The sequence below is a fragment of the Bombyx mandarina genome, chromosome 13 (genome assembly GCF_030267445.1).
Source record: "Bombyx mandarina strain Sakado chromosome 13, ASM3026744v2".
Lineage (NCBI taxonomy): Eukaryota > Metazoa > Arthropoda > Insecta > Lepidoptera > Bombycidae > Bombyx > Bombyx mandarina.
In genome coordinates, this window is record NC_143220.1 from 13513961 (window position 1) to 13528389 (window position 14429).

Sequence of the window (14429 nt, forward strand, 5' to 3'; positions counted from 1 at the left end):
CATACCTTTCGTTTTTTTCTCACCATTAATAGTTTTTAAGTTTACAACTTGCATATCATTTGTCTTCTGTTTCTCTTGTATTTTCAATAATCTTGCATTAATTAAAGAAACATTAGATCCAGAGTCATAGATTCCAGAAACCTTCAAAGTGTCATTTATTTGTAAACTTATTTTTATTAATGGTGGTATTTCTAGTTTTTTGGGTTTTTCTCATTCAGTTCTATTTCCAATTCTGAATTGTTTACTGTTTTTACCACAGCTTTTTTTTTTTTTTTTGAACCAACATCTGTCCTCTGGGTGGAACCGTTACCCTTTTTTCTCATTTAAACAGATTGGGCATGGTTTCTTTTCGTCAATATTTTGCCTTTATTATCTAAATTATATGAGCTGTTCCTTTTTTCATATTTATTTTTCATCACCAGATGTTCCAATTTTCTTATCTCATTGTAAAGTTCTTCCGTTCTTTGTAATGTTTCTTTGTCAATCTTGTCCGCCACATAATTGGGTAAACCAAATGCTATGAGATCAATAATTGTTCCGGTATCCACTGTCTTCCTGACTTCCAACAATAATTTCTCCTTCTTTAAAGCATACTCAAGTAAGGATCCCGATTGATATTTAAAGGCAAGAGCATATCTAGTGGAGGACCATCCTTTGTTCGCAAATGTCTCACAAAAATTTTTCTCCCATTTGCTCCATTCTGATTGTACTGTAAGCTTCATCAGCATACAACTGTACCAATCTACACTAGCATTTTCTAAGAAGTTCTTCAAAATTTCAATTTTTTGTTTATCCTCGTTTATTTGAAAACGTTCACATTCTTTATTAAAATCTTTGATCCACTGTAATGCATTTGAATTACGGCCGTTGAATTTTTCTATAATAAAATCCTTTGCAATTTTCCCTAAATTTTGTTTTTCTGGTTTCTGCTGTTTTTGTTCTTGTAGTTTTTCTAACAGTTTTTCAAGCATGTGATTAGAATCATTAGATGTCGATTCATAACTAACAGGTTGTTCTGAAATCTCTTCCAAATAACAATCATTGAATTGCAAATTTTGTTCTTCATCCAAATATGTTTTTGAAATTTCCTCCGTCACAGTTATCCATATTTTCCTCGTTTGATGCCTTTTTACTAAAGAGTTTTTTACTCTGGTGTAGTTAGGAGTAGTTGTGATCACCTTATGAAGATTTACGGGTTGATATTCGACTGGAATTCCAAAAACTTATCCACTTGGTGTAGCAATGGAAGTTATGCATATGACGTTTGTTTTTCCATCCGCCATTGATTTCATTGTAAAATCAAATCTTAATTTCTCCATTTTCTCAATATATTAGCAAAAATGTTGTTTTATAATGGTAATTACGGTGTTTAAATAAGAAAAGACGAAATTGCGTTTCTTCTAAACAACAAGAAACAACATTTAATGCCCTTTCTTCAATAATTCTTTAACACACATTTCACAACGTCCATTAACCGAAAAATTATTTAAACAACTATCAATTGTCATATGACAGATTGACATTCAATCATTCATTACATATATATATATATATAACGAAAGACATGTATCTGAATTTTAATAAAACCACCGATTACGTACATAGATATTTATTTTATTCAAATAGATACTTAAATACTTAATTAGTATTTTAATTAATGTTTAATCTATGTATAATGTAGAATTCCCAAGTTTTTGGTATCTCTATGTTGCAACATCGGTTTGAATATCCACACAGACTTACCTACTACTACTAAACAGACATCCATATATTTTCTCTAAACATCAAGATAGGTACATAATACACTATTACCTTCTACAAAATTGAACATTTAAAAAATTGGGTATAATAGATTATTTTATCAAAGTCCCTACTAAATTTCGCTGTTGTAAAATATCGGCAGTGATTATTCAGCTTGGCGTCCAACTGACATAGTACACTATATTATATCTGTTTGAACGACAGATAAACTGATGTCCCTAATCATTTGAAATCAGCTAGTAGGTAGCACTCAAACGCATCAGTATAGTTCTGTATTACATCAATGGATTTTTTTTTCTTTGTGTATATTTAATTAAACGTCTCGATCTTTCCTTTATGCATAAATCACCCCCTAACACCTAGAAAAGTTAAAATTGAAAGAAAACCACGTTCACTCGAATCTCAGATATTAAGAAAACTCTTTGTTAAGTAATACCCTAGATATCTAGAACAATAAGTTAATTTAATCTCTTATATTAAATTTACAAAATTAATAAATATATATAAATAATTGATTGATTATCAGCTATTTTATACAAAATCCATAAAGTAGGTAGTAAATGATATCACGTGTCCAAGACGCATCTAAGTTGACACATTAGTTCATTTTTTTATTTTTTTTATAAAGTAAGTAAATTTATAAAAATAGATTGCACCTAAATCAATACGAAAATACTCATCAAATAGATAATGTAACCGAATTTCAAAAAGATTCTAAATTTTCAAATGTTGTTTTCTCAAAACACGCGAGTAAATTTACAGCGTAATCTTTATTTCTATAAATATCGAAATCTACATTCTAATTTATCAATGCTATAGTTAGTGCTTTTTAATAATCAAAACTTCATTTATTTATGGCCCCTTGCAATGAAACATTGTAAACTGAATCACCCGTTCATTTTGTATCAAGCATTTATGTAGCCGAAGCAATACTAGTTCCACTAAAGTTAAGTACATCGATTAAAACGAATTCTCAATACAACAACTACCCTCTTACGAATAGATTTAATTTTCATAATATGTTACTTTCATAATCCTACATGTCTATACCAAATGTTGGCTAATAAATATTTTTAAAATTTCAATATAGCAATTTTAACGCTAACTTCGAAACAAAGTTTATTTAGTTTAAGATAAAATTATATTTGAACGTTTTCAACAATTTAAATTAAAGGCATACGTTAATAATAATTGAATTAATGTTTCCTTTTTGCACACATTAGGTATATTTTTAATTTGAAAATACCAAATTGTTCAGATTAAGTTATTTTAGAAAAAAATATTGTCAAATTTCAATCAAGCCTTAATTCTAAAATCATGGCACACAAATTACTTCTAACAAAGGAGGGAGTGGTTCACAAATTTACTCGGACTTTGTTATTACAAATATTTTTAAACGAATCTCAAAGAGGTACCTCGCAAGTATAGATATCCGAAAAATGAGCAAAGATCTTTACGTATCAAAAAAATGAGCTGAAAATATGTTTGATTGGTCACATTTAAGTCTCCTTAGTCAGTCTTACAAGAAAACTAATTTGTAATGAATCCGATCAAGTATGGAATGTGTTTGAAATATGCGATAAATTTACGAAATTAATAACCAACATAACGCAACAGTAGGATTACATGTAAACGCTGCTTAAGCTACGATAAAATATCCGGGATAAAAGTTATTCAATCTACATTATAAGATGTAGTAATTACATATCTAAATTCGTCACACGTTCTTACTTTAACACCGAAAATTTTAAGATGAATTTTTCAAACTAGCCGAAATATTATAAGTTGAAAAACTGATGTCCCGCAATAGGACGTCACTGGTAGTTTAATAGCCTTATTTTATTCTAAGACTCTTCAAAATGCGTGGAACAGGACATTCTACATCCCTTCTGTCCAGGGATGCTCACTCAAGACGAGCTTTGTAGCTTGTCTTCCAGATTTCAGCGAGGGTAACGGCTGAGTGGAAACGGTGGAAGATACAAAGCGGTAGAGTGAAACGTTGGACCAGAGACCAGGCCACAAATCCGTAGAAATCAAGCTGGACCTGAAAACAATAATCTATTTAGTATTACAATCTCTATATAATAAGATAAAAATGAATTGCTGTTCGTTTGTCTCGCTAAAACTCGAGAACGGCTGGATCGATTTGGCAAATTTTGGTCTTGAATTATTTGTGGAAGTCCAGAGCAGGTTTAAAAGGTAGATAAATACTGATAATAATACTGATTTCTTACATTCTGCTTACATTTCTAATACAAAATAGATAACTCACCGGATTAGCAAGCACTTTCTGTGCTTCGAAAGTATAGATTAACCACATTGTGACGTTACAAATGAGCAAGAAAGTGACCGCCTGTCGTGCAGGCTTACTGCGCTCTTGTTCTGGGAGGTGTACACGGCGCCGAGAAACGTCAGCAATGAAGAGCAATTGGAGAACCACCTAGAAGTTGAATAGTTAATAATATAAATATCTTTTTGATCAATGCAATTGTGCATTAATAATCGCATTGAATTAAAAGTTCCAGTTTCAGTAATCTTCAGCGATAATTCGTGGAGTATACCATCTGGTACCAAAATACCTTTTACTGGCGGTAGAACCTCTTGTGAGTCCGCGCGGGTGGGTACCACCGCCCTGCCTATTTCTGCCGTGAAGCAGTAATGCGTTTCGGCTTGAAGGGTGGTACAGCCGTTGTAACTATACTGAGATCTTAGAACTTATATCTCAAGGTGGGTGGCGCATTTACGCTGTAGATGTCCATGGGCTCCAGTAACCACTTAACACCAGGTGGGCTGTGAGCTCGTCCACCCATATATGCAATGAAAAAAAAATTTTTTTTTTTCGCTTATCGGGTACATGAACTTAGGACCGACCTCATCTTGAGTGGTTCCCGCACAGCACCGTGACTTTAATACCGCCACCACCTTATGACTTGAAGGCTAAGTCTGAATTCTAGTATATAAATGCTGCATAGCGGCCGAAATGGACATACTACCTGGCTAAACAATACGCGAGACAACAATGAGGTATGTAGAATTCCATTTCGGGTTTTATACCCATTAGACGATATTCGTTTCTACACCGGCAAAGTCGTTCGTCGATTTGAGCTCCGGCATAGTCTCATCTTTCGATTTACGTACACCGGTCGTTTAATATTATAGGTTAAGGCGATGCCTTAAAATGAAATAAGTTAATATTAAAATGATTAATTCAAAGTTAAAATATACTCACCTGAAGTACGCTTAAGCATCCCGTTATCATAACCAAAAGGTTAGGTTCGTCTGTGAAAGCCCCCATTCCACCGGCTATGATACTAAACACGGCGTACACGAAGAGACCAAAAGCCGAGACGCGGAGTAAGATGTCATTCAGATCAGACTGTTCTTCGGAGCGGAACTTCAAAGATTGAACCCTGCGAAGAGGCTCTGTATAGGGGGAAGGACTATAGCTCCATTGCATTACACGGCCACTAATAGGATCGAACCAAAAAAGGTAAACAAATATAGGAAATAAAACCGGGTCATTGTTTTTACAAGAAAAGAGAGCACAATAAACGTGCAAAAATAATTAGGAAAGGATAATACGGGAAACAAGATAAAGGAGAAAGGAAAAAAAAAACAAAACGAATAAATAAAAATAAACCAGAAATAAACGGGGAAAGCTACGAAGCCATTGTTTCTTTATCATTACAAATATTTTATAGCTCAAGCTGTACCAAAACGCTTAATCACTTACCGAATAAATCCAATTAAAATTGCCAGAATAGATAAGACCATCAGAGCACAATGAGATACATCAGCCAGATAAATCGAAACGCGCTTTAAGTCGTGATGGCGGATGAGGACGAAGAATAGAATCAAACAGATCAATGACGCGACGAGTAGCAGTAGTCCACAGAAAAGTCCTTTAGATGCTCCAGCGCAATCGACTCTGTTTCCTCGCTGCGCAGCCGCCAACGCCGCCGCCCTGCGGGAGAGAACAGCCTCCAGACGTCTTTCCAGATCTTCATCGTTGGCCACGCTGGAACCAAACGCGTGTGCTCAATTCAATCACGCGTCAAATTCAAACAGCCCGTTGGCATCTTTGTTAATTGTTCGAAGATAATCCAAACTGTATTCTTCTTTAATAATTACGTAAAATGTAAAATAAATTTTAGCTCTCCATCAGGGAATATGAGTATGCGAACTCCTATCACTTCTAGCTACAGCTGTTAACTATATTCCTTTAACTAATTCATAGTAGCAACAATTCATTATTTAGCTTCTACCTCTCAAATACTTCCTGAACCTCACCACTTGTTCTTGTTTTACTGGTGATGGAGATACCTACAGGCTGTTATCACCGTCCTATTTGTATTCTGAATATTTCAGTAGCCGTATTGCAACACTACTGAGAATACAAGCTCATGTCTTATGGCAAGCGTCGGTATACATTTGGTGATGTCTTTGAGCTAGGATAACCACTCGCCACGAGGAAGACCGTGAGCTCATCTAATGCATTTTAAAAGTATTTATCCAAGTATAATTATTATATAATATGTTTAAAAAATTAACATAACTATGTCAGTATAATTATTGAAGACTGGCTTGAGTTTATAACTTTCGAATATAACTTACCTAGGATAGCGACCAATATGCTTCCACATGACGTATATGACAGCAGCTCCAATCAAGGAATATTCGATGATAAACGGATACAGATAAGGAGCCGAGTCAGACACAATTGTTCCCATAATTGGATTTCTTCCGCAAACAGTTGTATTGTCGATATTTGCGATCAAAGCTGCAGGATTTAAGTTATCGAATGATTCAAAAATTACAGTGGTCTTGTTATCTGAAAATTACATTATTTGTTTTTATAAACTTTTATTTGGTGTTTACTTAGGAAACAAAATAAAGAATCATTAAAATTAACAATTAACAAACCAAAGGGGGCATGCTTGAATGGAGATGTAAATAAAAGAAAAGTGAATGTGGTCAACCCGTTCAGCAAACAAATAAATTCTACGTGAAACTGAAGTGATCCCTACTGGAAACGAAAACACAACCCACAATCAACGTTAGGCAACATAAAACAACAGCGGCATAGAAACATACGAACGGCACATCTGCGACAAACCTGGGTAATGAGGTGGATCGTCTACACGATATGTCTCAACGTTATCGGCCCACACGTCTTTATCAGTAACAAACGATTTCGGTGTTGAGCTCGGCATTAACGTAGTCACAGCATTAACGATTGATTTGACAGTAGAAGTAAACGGAAAATGGAAAATTTCCAACATAGCTGTCTGAGTTTGAGTAACTTTATCGGCTTCCGTTGCTACTGATGTGAAAGGATTATCGTTAGGCCACTCTTTATATTCACGACCATATCCCATCCCGTTGCCATAGCCTATTGTACTCTTTATAGTATCGATTAGTTTAGATTTAGGAAGAATACTACCCATGTTATAATATGGCAAAGGGGTTGTTGCTGAAAATTAGTACAACATACTGTTTAATTCACGAACATGCAAAATTAAAAAGACACACATAACTGAAACACTTAGTAGATTTATAGTTGAAGATTATGATTACTAACTTGTAGTGGATGTGGTTGTGGGTGCTGTGGCAGTAGTCGTGATTACGTTTAGTAATTGCTCGCCAGTGGCTTTAGCAGTAGTCATAGCTGTGGAAGCAATACCGGTAACGGCAGTTGTTGCAGCACCGAACACTTTACCGGAATGCCTTAGGGTGTGCTTACGGATGACTTCTGAATGTGAGGAGTTTTAACATTTTAGTAAAGATGGAAAACATACAGCCATTTAAATTTATCGAAGCTGAATGGGATTTAAGGAAAATCACTTACTTCCAAGAATACCCTCGCCGGGAACTCCCAAAGGATTCTTCACGTGGTAATCGGTAATCTCTTTTAGAGACTCTAACACCAATGTTCTTATCCAAACGCATATATTGGTAGCCACTACGTGCATTAAACCAAACCGAGCGATAACTTTAAAACGATGAATGTTCAGCTAAAAAAACATTTAAGGTAATTACTTTTAAGTATTTATCGGATATTATTTAATGAAGGAAGTTAAAATTACCCGAGAATTCATGAAGATGAAATACATCTGCATAAAAGTGAAAACCATTTGAAGCACCGGATTAACTCCTTTCAAAATGAGATAGCAAGGAGATTCTAAAGGTAGCTCGAAGAAAGTTCCGAATTCTAAACCGTTGTAAATCATTGTACCGAGACCAAATGCTGTAAAGCAAAAAAAATATCAATTATTTGCAAATTTAGGTATAAAAGCTTTTTCAAAATTGCCGATTACTTACCAATTGCTCCAATTCTTAGAAAGAAGCTGCCGTGGCTGTGATCGTTCTGAGAAGTTTTGCGTCTGCGCATTGGTCTAGACACTGGTCCAGCTTCCAACTCAACGATGTCTTGCTGTTGCTATACGTATTAAAAATATATATGAAAAATACTATTTTATTTTGAAAATTGGTATCATGTAAAACTTAAATTATTTGTTGAATGCATTTCCGATCATTGTTCAACTGTGAATCGTGAATATTTATTTGTCACCCATATGCAAAGTTCAATGCAAATTAGTATTACATAAATGTTATGAATTTCGTGAGGAAAAATCTCATGTACACATGTTCCACATTCAAAGCTTTATTACGAAAAAAAATATTCTAAAAACAAGCTAAATACAACAGCGGTCCAAACAAGCACTATGACGATCAAGTTACTACAACAGCACATCCAAAGCTATCTGAAATGATGTACAAAATATTTTCAAGCAGGGTGTGTCAAATATACACCTCACCTGTTCGGACGCATACAACTGTGCCATTTGCAATTGTAATTGCTGTTGACGAACTTTATCGCGCATCTTACGTGGATACACCTCCTGCCCAAATAATATGTAAAAAAAAACAGAAAAGTAGGCAGCTTAAATAAAAAGGGTTTCATGCTGGTTGTTGCATTCTTAATAAAGCTTAAATTATACAAATGTGTTTGGATGATAGGCAGAGCAAAAATTGTGGGAGTGCGCGATTCATTCACATAATCACATAAAAATTATATAACAATAATTAAACTTGGTTAACTAACACGGGACGACACGCGTAAGCAAAAATAATAATTGATTGAATAAAATGTTAGGGACAAAAGTAATGTGGATGTGCTGTGTATTTTTATTGAAATTTTCACTGACCTGAAATTGGCTTTGCTTCTTTAATTCCTTTCCACTTTTGTCCTTTCCCTCTTTGTCTTTGTCCTTATCTTTTTTATCTTTCTTCCCGTCTTTCTTTCCATCTTTTCCGTCTTTAACCTCTTTGTCCTCTTTAGGTTCTTTATCTTTGGTTTTCTTTGCCTTTTCCTTCTTCGGCTTCTTTTCTTTTGGTGGAGGTTTCTGTTTAGGTGGACTTCCACTGCAGCATGCACTCTCTATGGAATAAATCCCTTATAAATATATATTATGAGTATTATTGTTTTGTTATCGATCCGACACTATCAATTCCAAACTCCAATGTTAATTAAAATGAAACACTCTATTGATATATCTAATTTCGTTACTAATTTCTTTAGAAAATACTTAAATTCAATTATAATAATACAAACCTTGAAGTAGGAAGCAGAACACGTAGAGCAAGAACAGAATACTCATGCCATAAAGGTAGGTGAAGAATCCTTCATAGTAGTAGAGGGGCAGGTTGTGTGTGATGACATCGCTGATGACGTAAGCGACGCAAACTACCACCAGCAGCTTGGCGTAGATGAAACTAGAAATGATGAACAGGGATGTCCTGAAATGAGAGCAAATAAGAGATAATATAATATTATACAAACAATCAACCATAAATTAAATATCAAATACAATGATCATAAAATACAATTTAGAAGATACTATTTTATTCAAAAACTTAACATTACCTTAATTCTATCCACAGACTAGTCTTTTATTTTTTTTTGGTCAGGGGAAAATCGCCGGACTTCCGCCCTTCTCTGGGGATGGCGGGGGGGGTCTGTCAGAGTCGAACTGACTAAAACCTCCTGTCGCTCAACAACCAACATCCAAACCTTGCATGAGATAGAAACTCATGAAAAGGCAAAGGGGGAAGTGAAGCGCTTAGTGCGGAGCACATCTCTCCCATCACCCTCCCCCTCGGGACAACGGACTGGCGGTCATTGGCACCACGACCACCAGCCCTCTCGGTCGGCAGACTGTCCGAAGCCCGCCTAGATGGCGCTGGTTAGAGTGGGTTACCCTACGGAATACCCCGCTGGACCAGAACCAGCGTCGGTCGAAGATAGCCGGCCTTCCATCACCCGGATGCTCTTGCGTAAAACACGTGCAGAGCAGCTTGCACGTCGTCTTCTTAGGCCCCATTCGCCAGTCCCCAGACCGACATGTGAGGGGGGCCCGAAACACTTAAGAGGGCCAGGGCTTGGGCGAGATCCGCCTCCCTGGCCCCCGCTCGACTGTGGCGGGATTGTGCGTCTCTCACGCGCCCCGCCGCCTCCTTCTGCGAGATGGTGCACTCGCAGAAGTTGAGCATCGCCTTCCACGACTCGTCGTCGCCGAGCATCGATGCCACAACACTTGGCAACGATAAGTCGGTTCCTATTTTTGCGACGAGGACACGGCGCCACCCCTCCCATGCGAGGCAGGCGACGAGCGTATACTCTGCCGTGTCCAAGTCGCAACCACAATGGTGGCACTTTGCCGTCGGCTTGGCTGTGATCCGGTGCAGGAACTCACCGAAACAATCATGCCCAGTGAGCACCTGCGTGAGCCGGAAAGTGAGGCGTCCTCTGTCACGATTCACCCAATCCACAAGGACCGGGGGAATCGCCTCGAAGGTCCTACGACCAGCCGAAGGATCAGCCAGCCGTCTGGACCATGATTCCAGCACGGACCGCCGAGATTGGGCCCTCCGCGCTCTGACCACACTGGGGCTGGGACGCGCCACGCCCCAGGCACAAAGGTCAGCCCGCCTCTTATAGTCAGCGGCGAGCGCCTTCGCTTCCAGAATCCAAGGTGGCGTCCCAGCCAGCACACACGCCGCCTCAAAGGAGATGGTGCGATAACCGCGGATGACCCTGACCCCGATGGTACGTTGCGGCCGATGCAGCGACCTCGCCACCCCCACGACAAGGGACTGGCCCCACACAGGCGCCCCGTATAGGGCCCTTGATCGCACCACCCCCATATAGAGACGGCGCGTCACCTGGTCCATAGACTAGTCTAGGTACATTTACATGTAATTGGATTTAAGTTAGTTTTCAGTGCATATTGTAATGCTTCTAATATTATTAGACCTACCTATTAAAAGATAATTTTAAAACCGTTTTATTACAATAATCTGGTTTCATTATCACGATCATCATTAACGGCTTATTTTAGTCCACTGTTGGCCTCTCCAAAAATCTGGTTGAAGCAGCCAAAATTTCACAGGTTCCTCCATGGCTATTCAGGTAAAAAGACCGGAACGCTAATATCATTTTTTATTATTTATATTGCTTTTATGGTTGGACGAGCTCAGAGCCCACCTGGTGTTAAGTAGTTACTGGAGCCCATAGACATCCACAACGTAAATGCGCCACCCACCTTGAGATATAAGTTCTAAGGTCTCTGTATAGTTACAACGGCTGCCCTACCCTTCAAACCGAAACGCATTACTGCTTTACGGCAGAAATAGGCAGGGTGGTGGTACCCACCCGCGCGGACTCACAAGAGGTCCTACCACCAGTAATTACACAAATTATAATTTTGCGGGTTTGATCTTTATTACACAATGTTATTCCTTCACCGTGGAAGTCAATCGTGAACATTTGTTGAGTACGTATTTCATTAGAAAAATTGGTACCCGCCTGAGATTTGACAACCGGTGCATCGCTCAATACGAATGCACCGGGCGTCTTATCCTCTAGGCCACGACGACTTCAAATATTAAATAACGCGACTATGTCGGGATTGAAATGCTTTTGTGGACTGCTTCTGAATAAAAAATATGTAAGTCCCAGTTGATAAATTACAGAGCTTGTCTTCATGAACATATTCCATGATGAAAAACCCATTTAATCAAAAACTCATAAAATTTACGAATTTCGCAAAATTTCTGGTCCCTTACTCTGATCTGATGATCTTATGTATATGAATTTTTAGACCTCATTCTTCTCGCTCTAAAACTACTACTTTCACTTATTCTATTAGGAGTAGTAGTAACAAACTGATATTATTTGATGCTATTGTGATTTTAATATCTTCTAATTCTAGCTGATGGAAAATAGTCACCATAGTTCAATGTTAAAGCCGCTTCGTACCGCTGAGATCTCCACAAAACTCGTTTTAACAAATACACGTCGCAGTACACCTTAGTTTTTAATATTATACTATATGTTTAGATCAAAGTAAACTTCAATAATTATTTCTATCGCACTATTTTGGTTAACGAGTACCAAGTCAAATATTGGTGTTTTTTTTAATTGCTTAGATAATTGGGTGGAATAACCACAGTCCTCATAGTATTAACTGTTATATGGTTATCAGAGCCCATGACATCAACAACGTAAACCCTTGAACCATGAAGTCTAAGTCAGTTTTATAGTACAACGGCTGCCCCACCCTTCAAAGTGAAACGTTTTATAACTTTACGAAAAAATAGATAGGGTGGTGGTACATACTCATACGGGTTCACAAAACGCCCTACTACCAGTAATTATAAATTTAGTAGTAATTATAAACGCGAATTATAATTTTTGAGGTTTCCGTTGATAGAAAATTGTATTGTTTTGGTTTCGGTAGCCGTTCTCATAAGACGCTTTCTTTATGAATACGGTGTAGCACCGTGCTTTGTCTCATAGGCATAGTGATGTGTAACAATTATTTGGTTGTAGCATGTTTTTTAATAAAGCGGTTTGAAGAACATACACACAAAATATTGTGTCTTAAACGGACAGATTGAAAAAATTAGTCTTCAGAAATAGCCAGTAATATTATTTTAAATTACATTGATAGACATAAGATGACAGTTTCGGTAATGTAGGTTTCTTGGTTTTTTTAGAAACCATACACGTTTAATCGACTACAACGATACAGAAATCTCATGGGATCCAGTGGATCAATGTAGACGACGAACAAAGTTAAACACATTGTGTTATCTAAGAAATCCAGTAAGCGTTTGACTTAGCCACTGTAACAAAAATGTAAGTAAAACAATTGAAAATTATTCATTAGCAAAAAAACTGTTGTGTTTCAATAACAAAAAAATAAATTCTGAACAGTTCAATGCTACTTAAATGTTACCGCGCAAATTGACCGGCCCCACCCTTTGAAGTATGACTACAAAACGTACTTTTTGGATGGCTTCGGTTGCACGCATTTGAGTTCCATTTCTTTGTTCGCAGTGTTATGTTTCTCCGCGATAGCAATGTCACTACCCTGCTGCCGATGCTGGCCGACCGGCAGAGTCGCCATGTTGTCCACAGCTTCGAGCTCGACCGTCGCCACTTTTACTTCAGCCTCGGGAAGCGGGTGCCTTTCCTTCCCCATTTTTCCACTTCAATCAAGGACGCGGGGACGAAGAGTTTTTCAGTTACAAGTCGCCCATATCGGAGGGTTAAGGACAGGTACGGGCCTTGGTAAGGAGCTCTTTGAAGGCAAAAGGCTCCGGAAGTGAGGCGGTGCGGCGTCGGGACTGTGCCTTCGACTCGAGTGTGCCCGGACTTGCGCAGTAACGGATGCTGCGCGCACTCGCGATCTCGTTTAAGGACGCCACCCTCCTGATAGCTCCCTATTTCGAATAAATTGTAATTTTCTACGAATCAGACTCATTACATGAGGGGGAATGATACTTGAATAAGAATCCACTGCCTTTGTTTTATATTACAATGGTTCGCCATTAAAAATATTGACCTATGTGCAGTGTTAATTGGTAAGGTTTTATTCAGTTTTCCATTATATAACAGCTATTGATTTTTTATCGTCTAAGCTAAGTAACTTATTGCAATTATTATTCTACAACAAACTCCAAAGCTGAAGGTAGTACAAATATTACGAACGTCTTTAATATAAACAAATTTATATAAACAAAAATCTAACACACAAAAGTAAATGTCTTTCGATGTATTAAAAAGTTGTGACAGCCCTACAAAATCTGGCGGCACGCGGTCGATAGAGGCGCGTTTCTCCCGGAACGCTTTGGGAGGGTGCGCGAGCGACCCACTGACCCGGCCCTTGTCCCCACGACACACCCCGGCTCTACCGAAACTACGCACTTACCACGAGACAACCCTAATATTGCACATGCACGTCCCTCTCAACGACATAAAGACGCAATATGAAAAGAAATCTTGGCAATGAATGCCTGGAAGTATGAAAGGGACGGATCCTTTGGTTCAACTTAGGTTCGATGACCTGGCCTTATTGTACTGCGAGAGTGCTGTTTAGTATTTGTTTATAAACGAATTTAGTTTAGGCTGAAGGTTAAAATTAATTTTTAAAACTAATTCGGACTATTTTACTGTTGGTAGGACCTCTTGTAAGTCCGCACGGGTAGGTACCACCACCCTGCCTATTTCTGCCGTGAAGCAGTAATGCGTTTCGGCTTGAAGGATGGGCCGTTGTAACTATACTTGAGACCTTAGAACTTATATCTCAAGGTGGGTGACC

General features: G+C 38.0%; 2 protein-coding genes across 11 annotated transcripts in view; both read right to left on the reverse strand.

The window, feature by feature from the left end:
• Window positions 1-323: 323 nt before the first annotated feature.
• Window positions 324-1475, reverse strand: LOC149501664 (uncharacterized). Its single transcript, XM_089732543.1, has one exon. It carries the CDS (start codon window positions 969-971, stop codon window positions 324-326), a length of 648 nt encoding a protein of 215 aa, XP_089588669.1. The 5' UTR covers window positions 972-1475.
• A 118-nt stretch (window positions 1476-1593) lies between these two features.
• LOC114241745 (proton channel OtopLc) overlaps window positions 1594-14429 on the reverse strand; it is a 40065-nt gene continuing 27229 nt past the window's right edge. For 2 of the 10 annotated variants that reach the window (XM_089732214.1, XM_089732213.1), the window contains exons 4-16: window positions 9377-9561; window positions 8970-9202; window positions 8580-8663; window positions 8083-8200; window positions 7848-8008; window positions 7610-7775; window positions 7343-7513; window positions 6878-7234; window positions 6376-6592; window positions 5495-5779; window positions 4991-5228; window positions 4034-4201; window positions 1594-3805 (exon numbers count right to left, since the gene is read on the reverse strand). In XM_089732214.1, the coding sequence (XP_089588340.1) occupies window positions 3665-3805; window positions 4034-4201; window positions 4991-5228; window positions 5495-5779; window positions 6376-6592; window positions 6878-7234; window positions 7343-7513; window positions 7610-7775; window positions 7848-8008; window positions 8083-8200; window positions 8580-8663; window positions 8970-9202; window positions 9377-9561 (2524 nt within the window). In that variant the 3' untranslated portion in view covers window positions 1594-3664. Of the gene's footprint in view, window positions 3806-4033; window positions 4202-4990; window positions 5229-5494; window positions 5780-6375; window positions 6593-6877; window positions 7235-7342; window positions 7514-7609; window positions 7776-7847; window positions 8009-8082; window positions 8201-8579; window positions 8664-8969; window positions 9203-9376; window positions 9562-13113; window positions 13528-14429 lie in introns of those variants that run through there. The other 8 variants (XM_028172689.2, XM_089732219.1, XM_089732215.1 and 5 more) reach the window with 8 other exon arrangements.

Excerpts from the sequence above, each read along its gene's own strand:
- LOC149501664 (XM_089732543.1), bottom strand. The coding sequence starts at position 971 with ATGCTTGAAAAACTGTTAGAAAAACTACAAGAACAAAAACAGCAGAAA.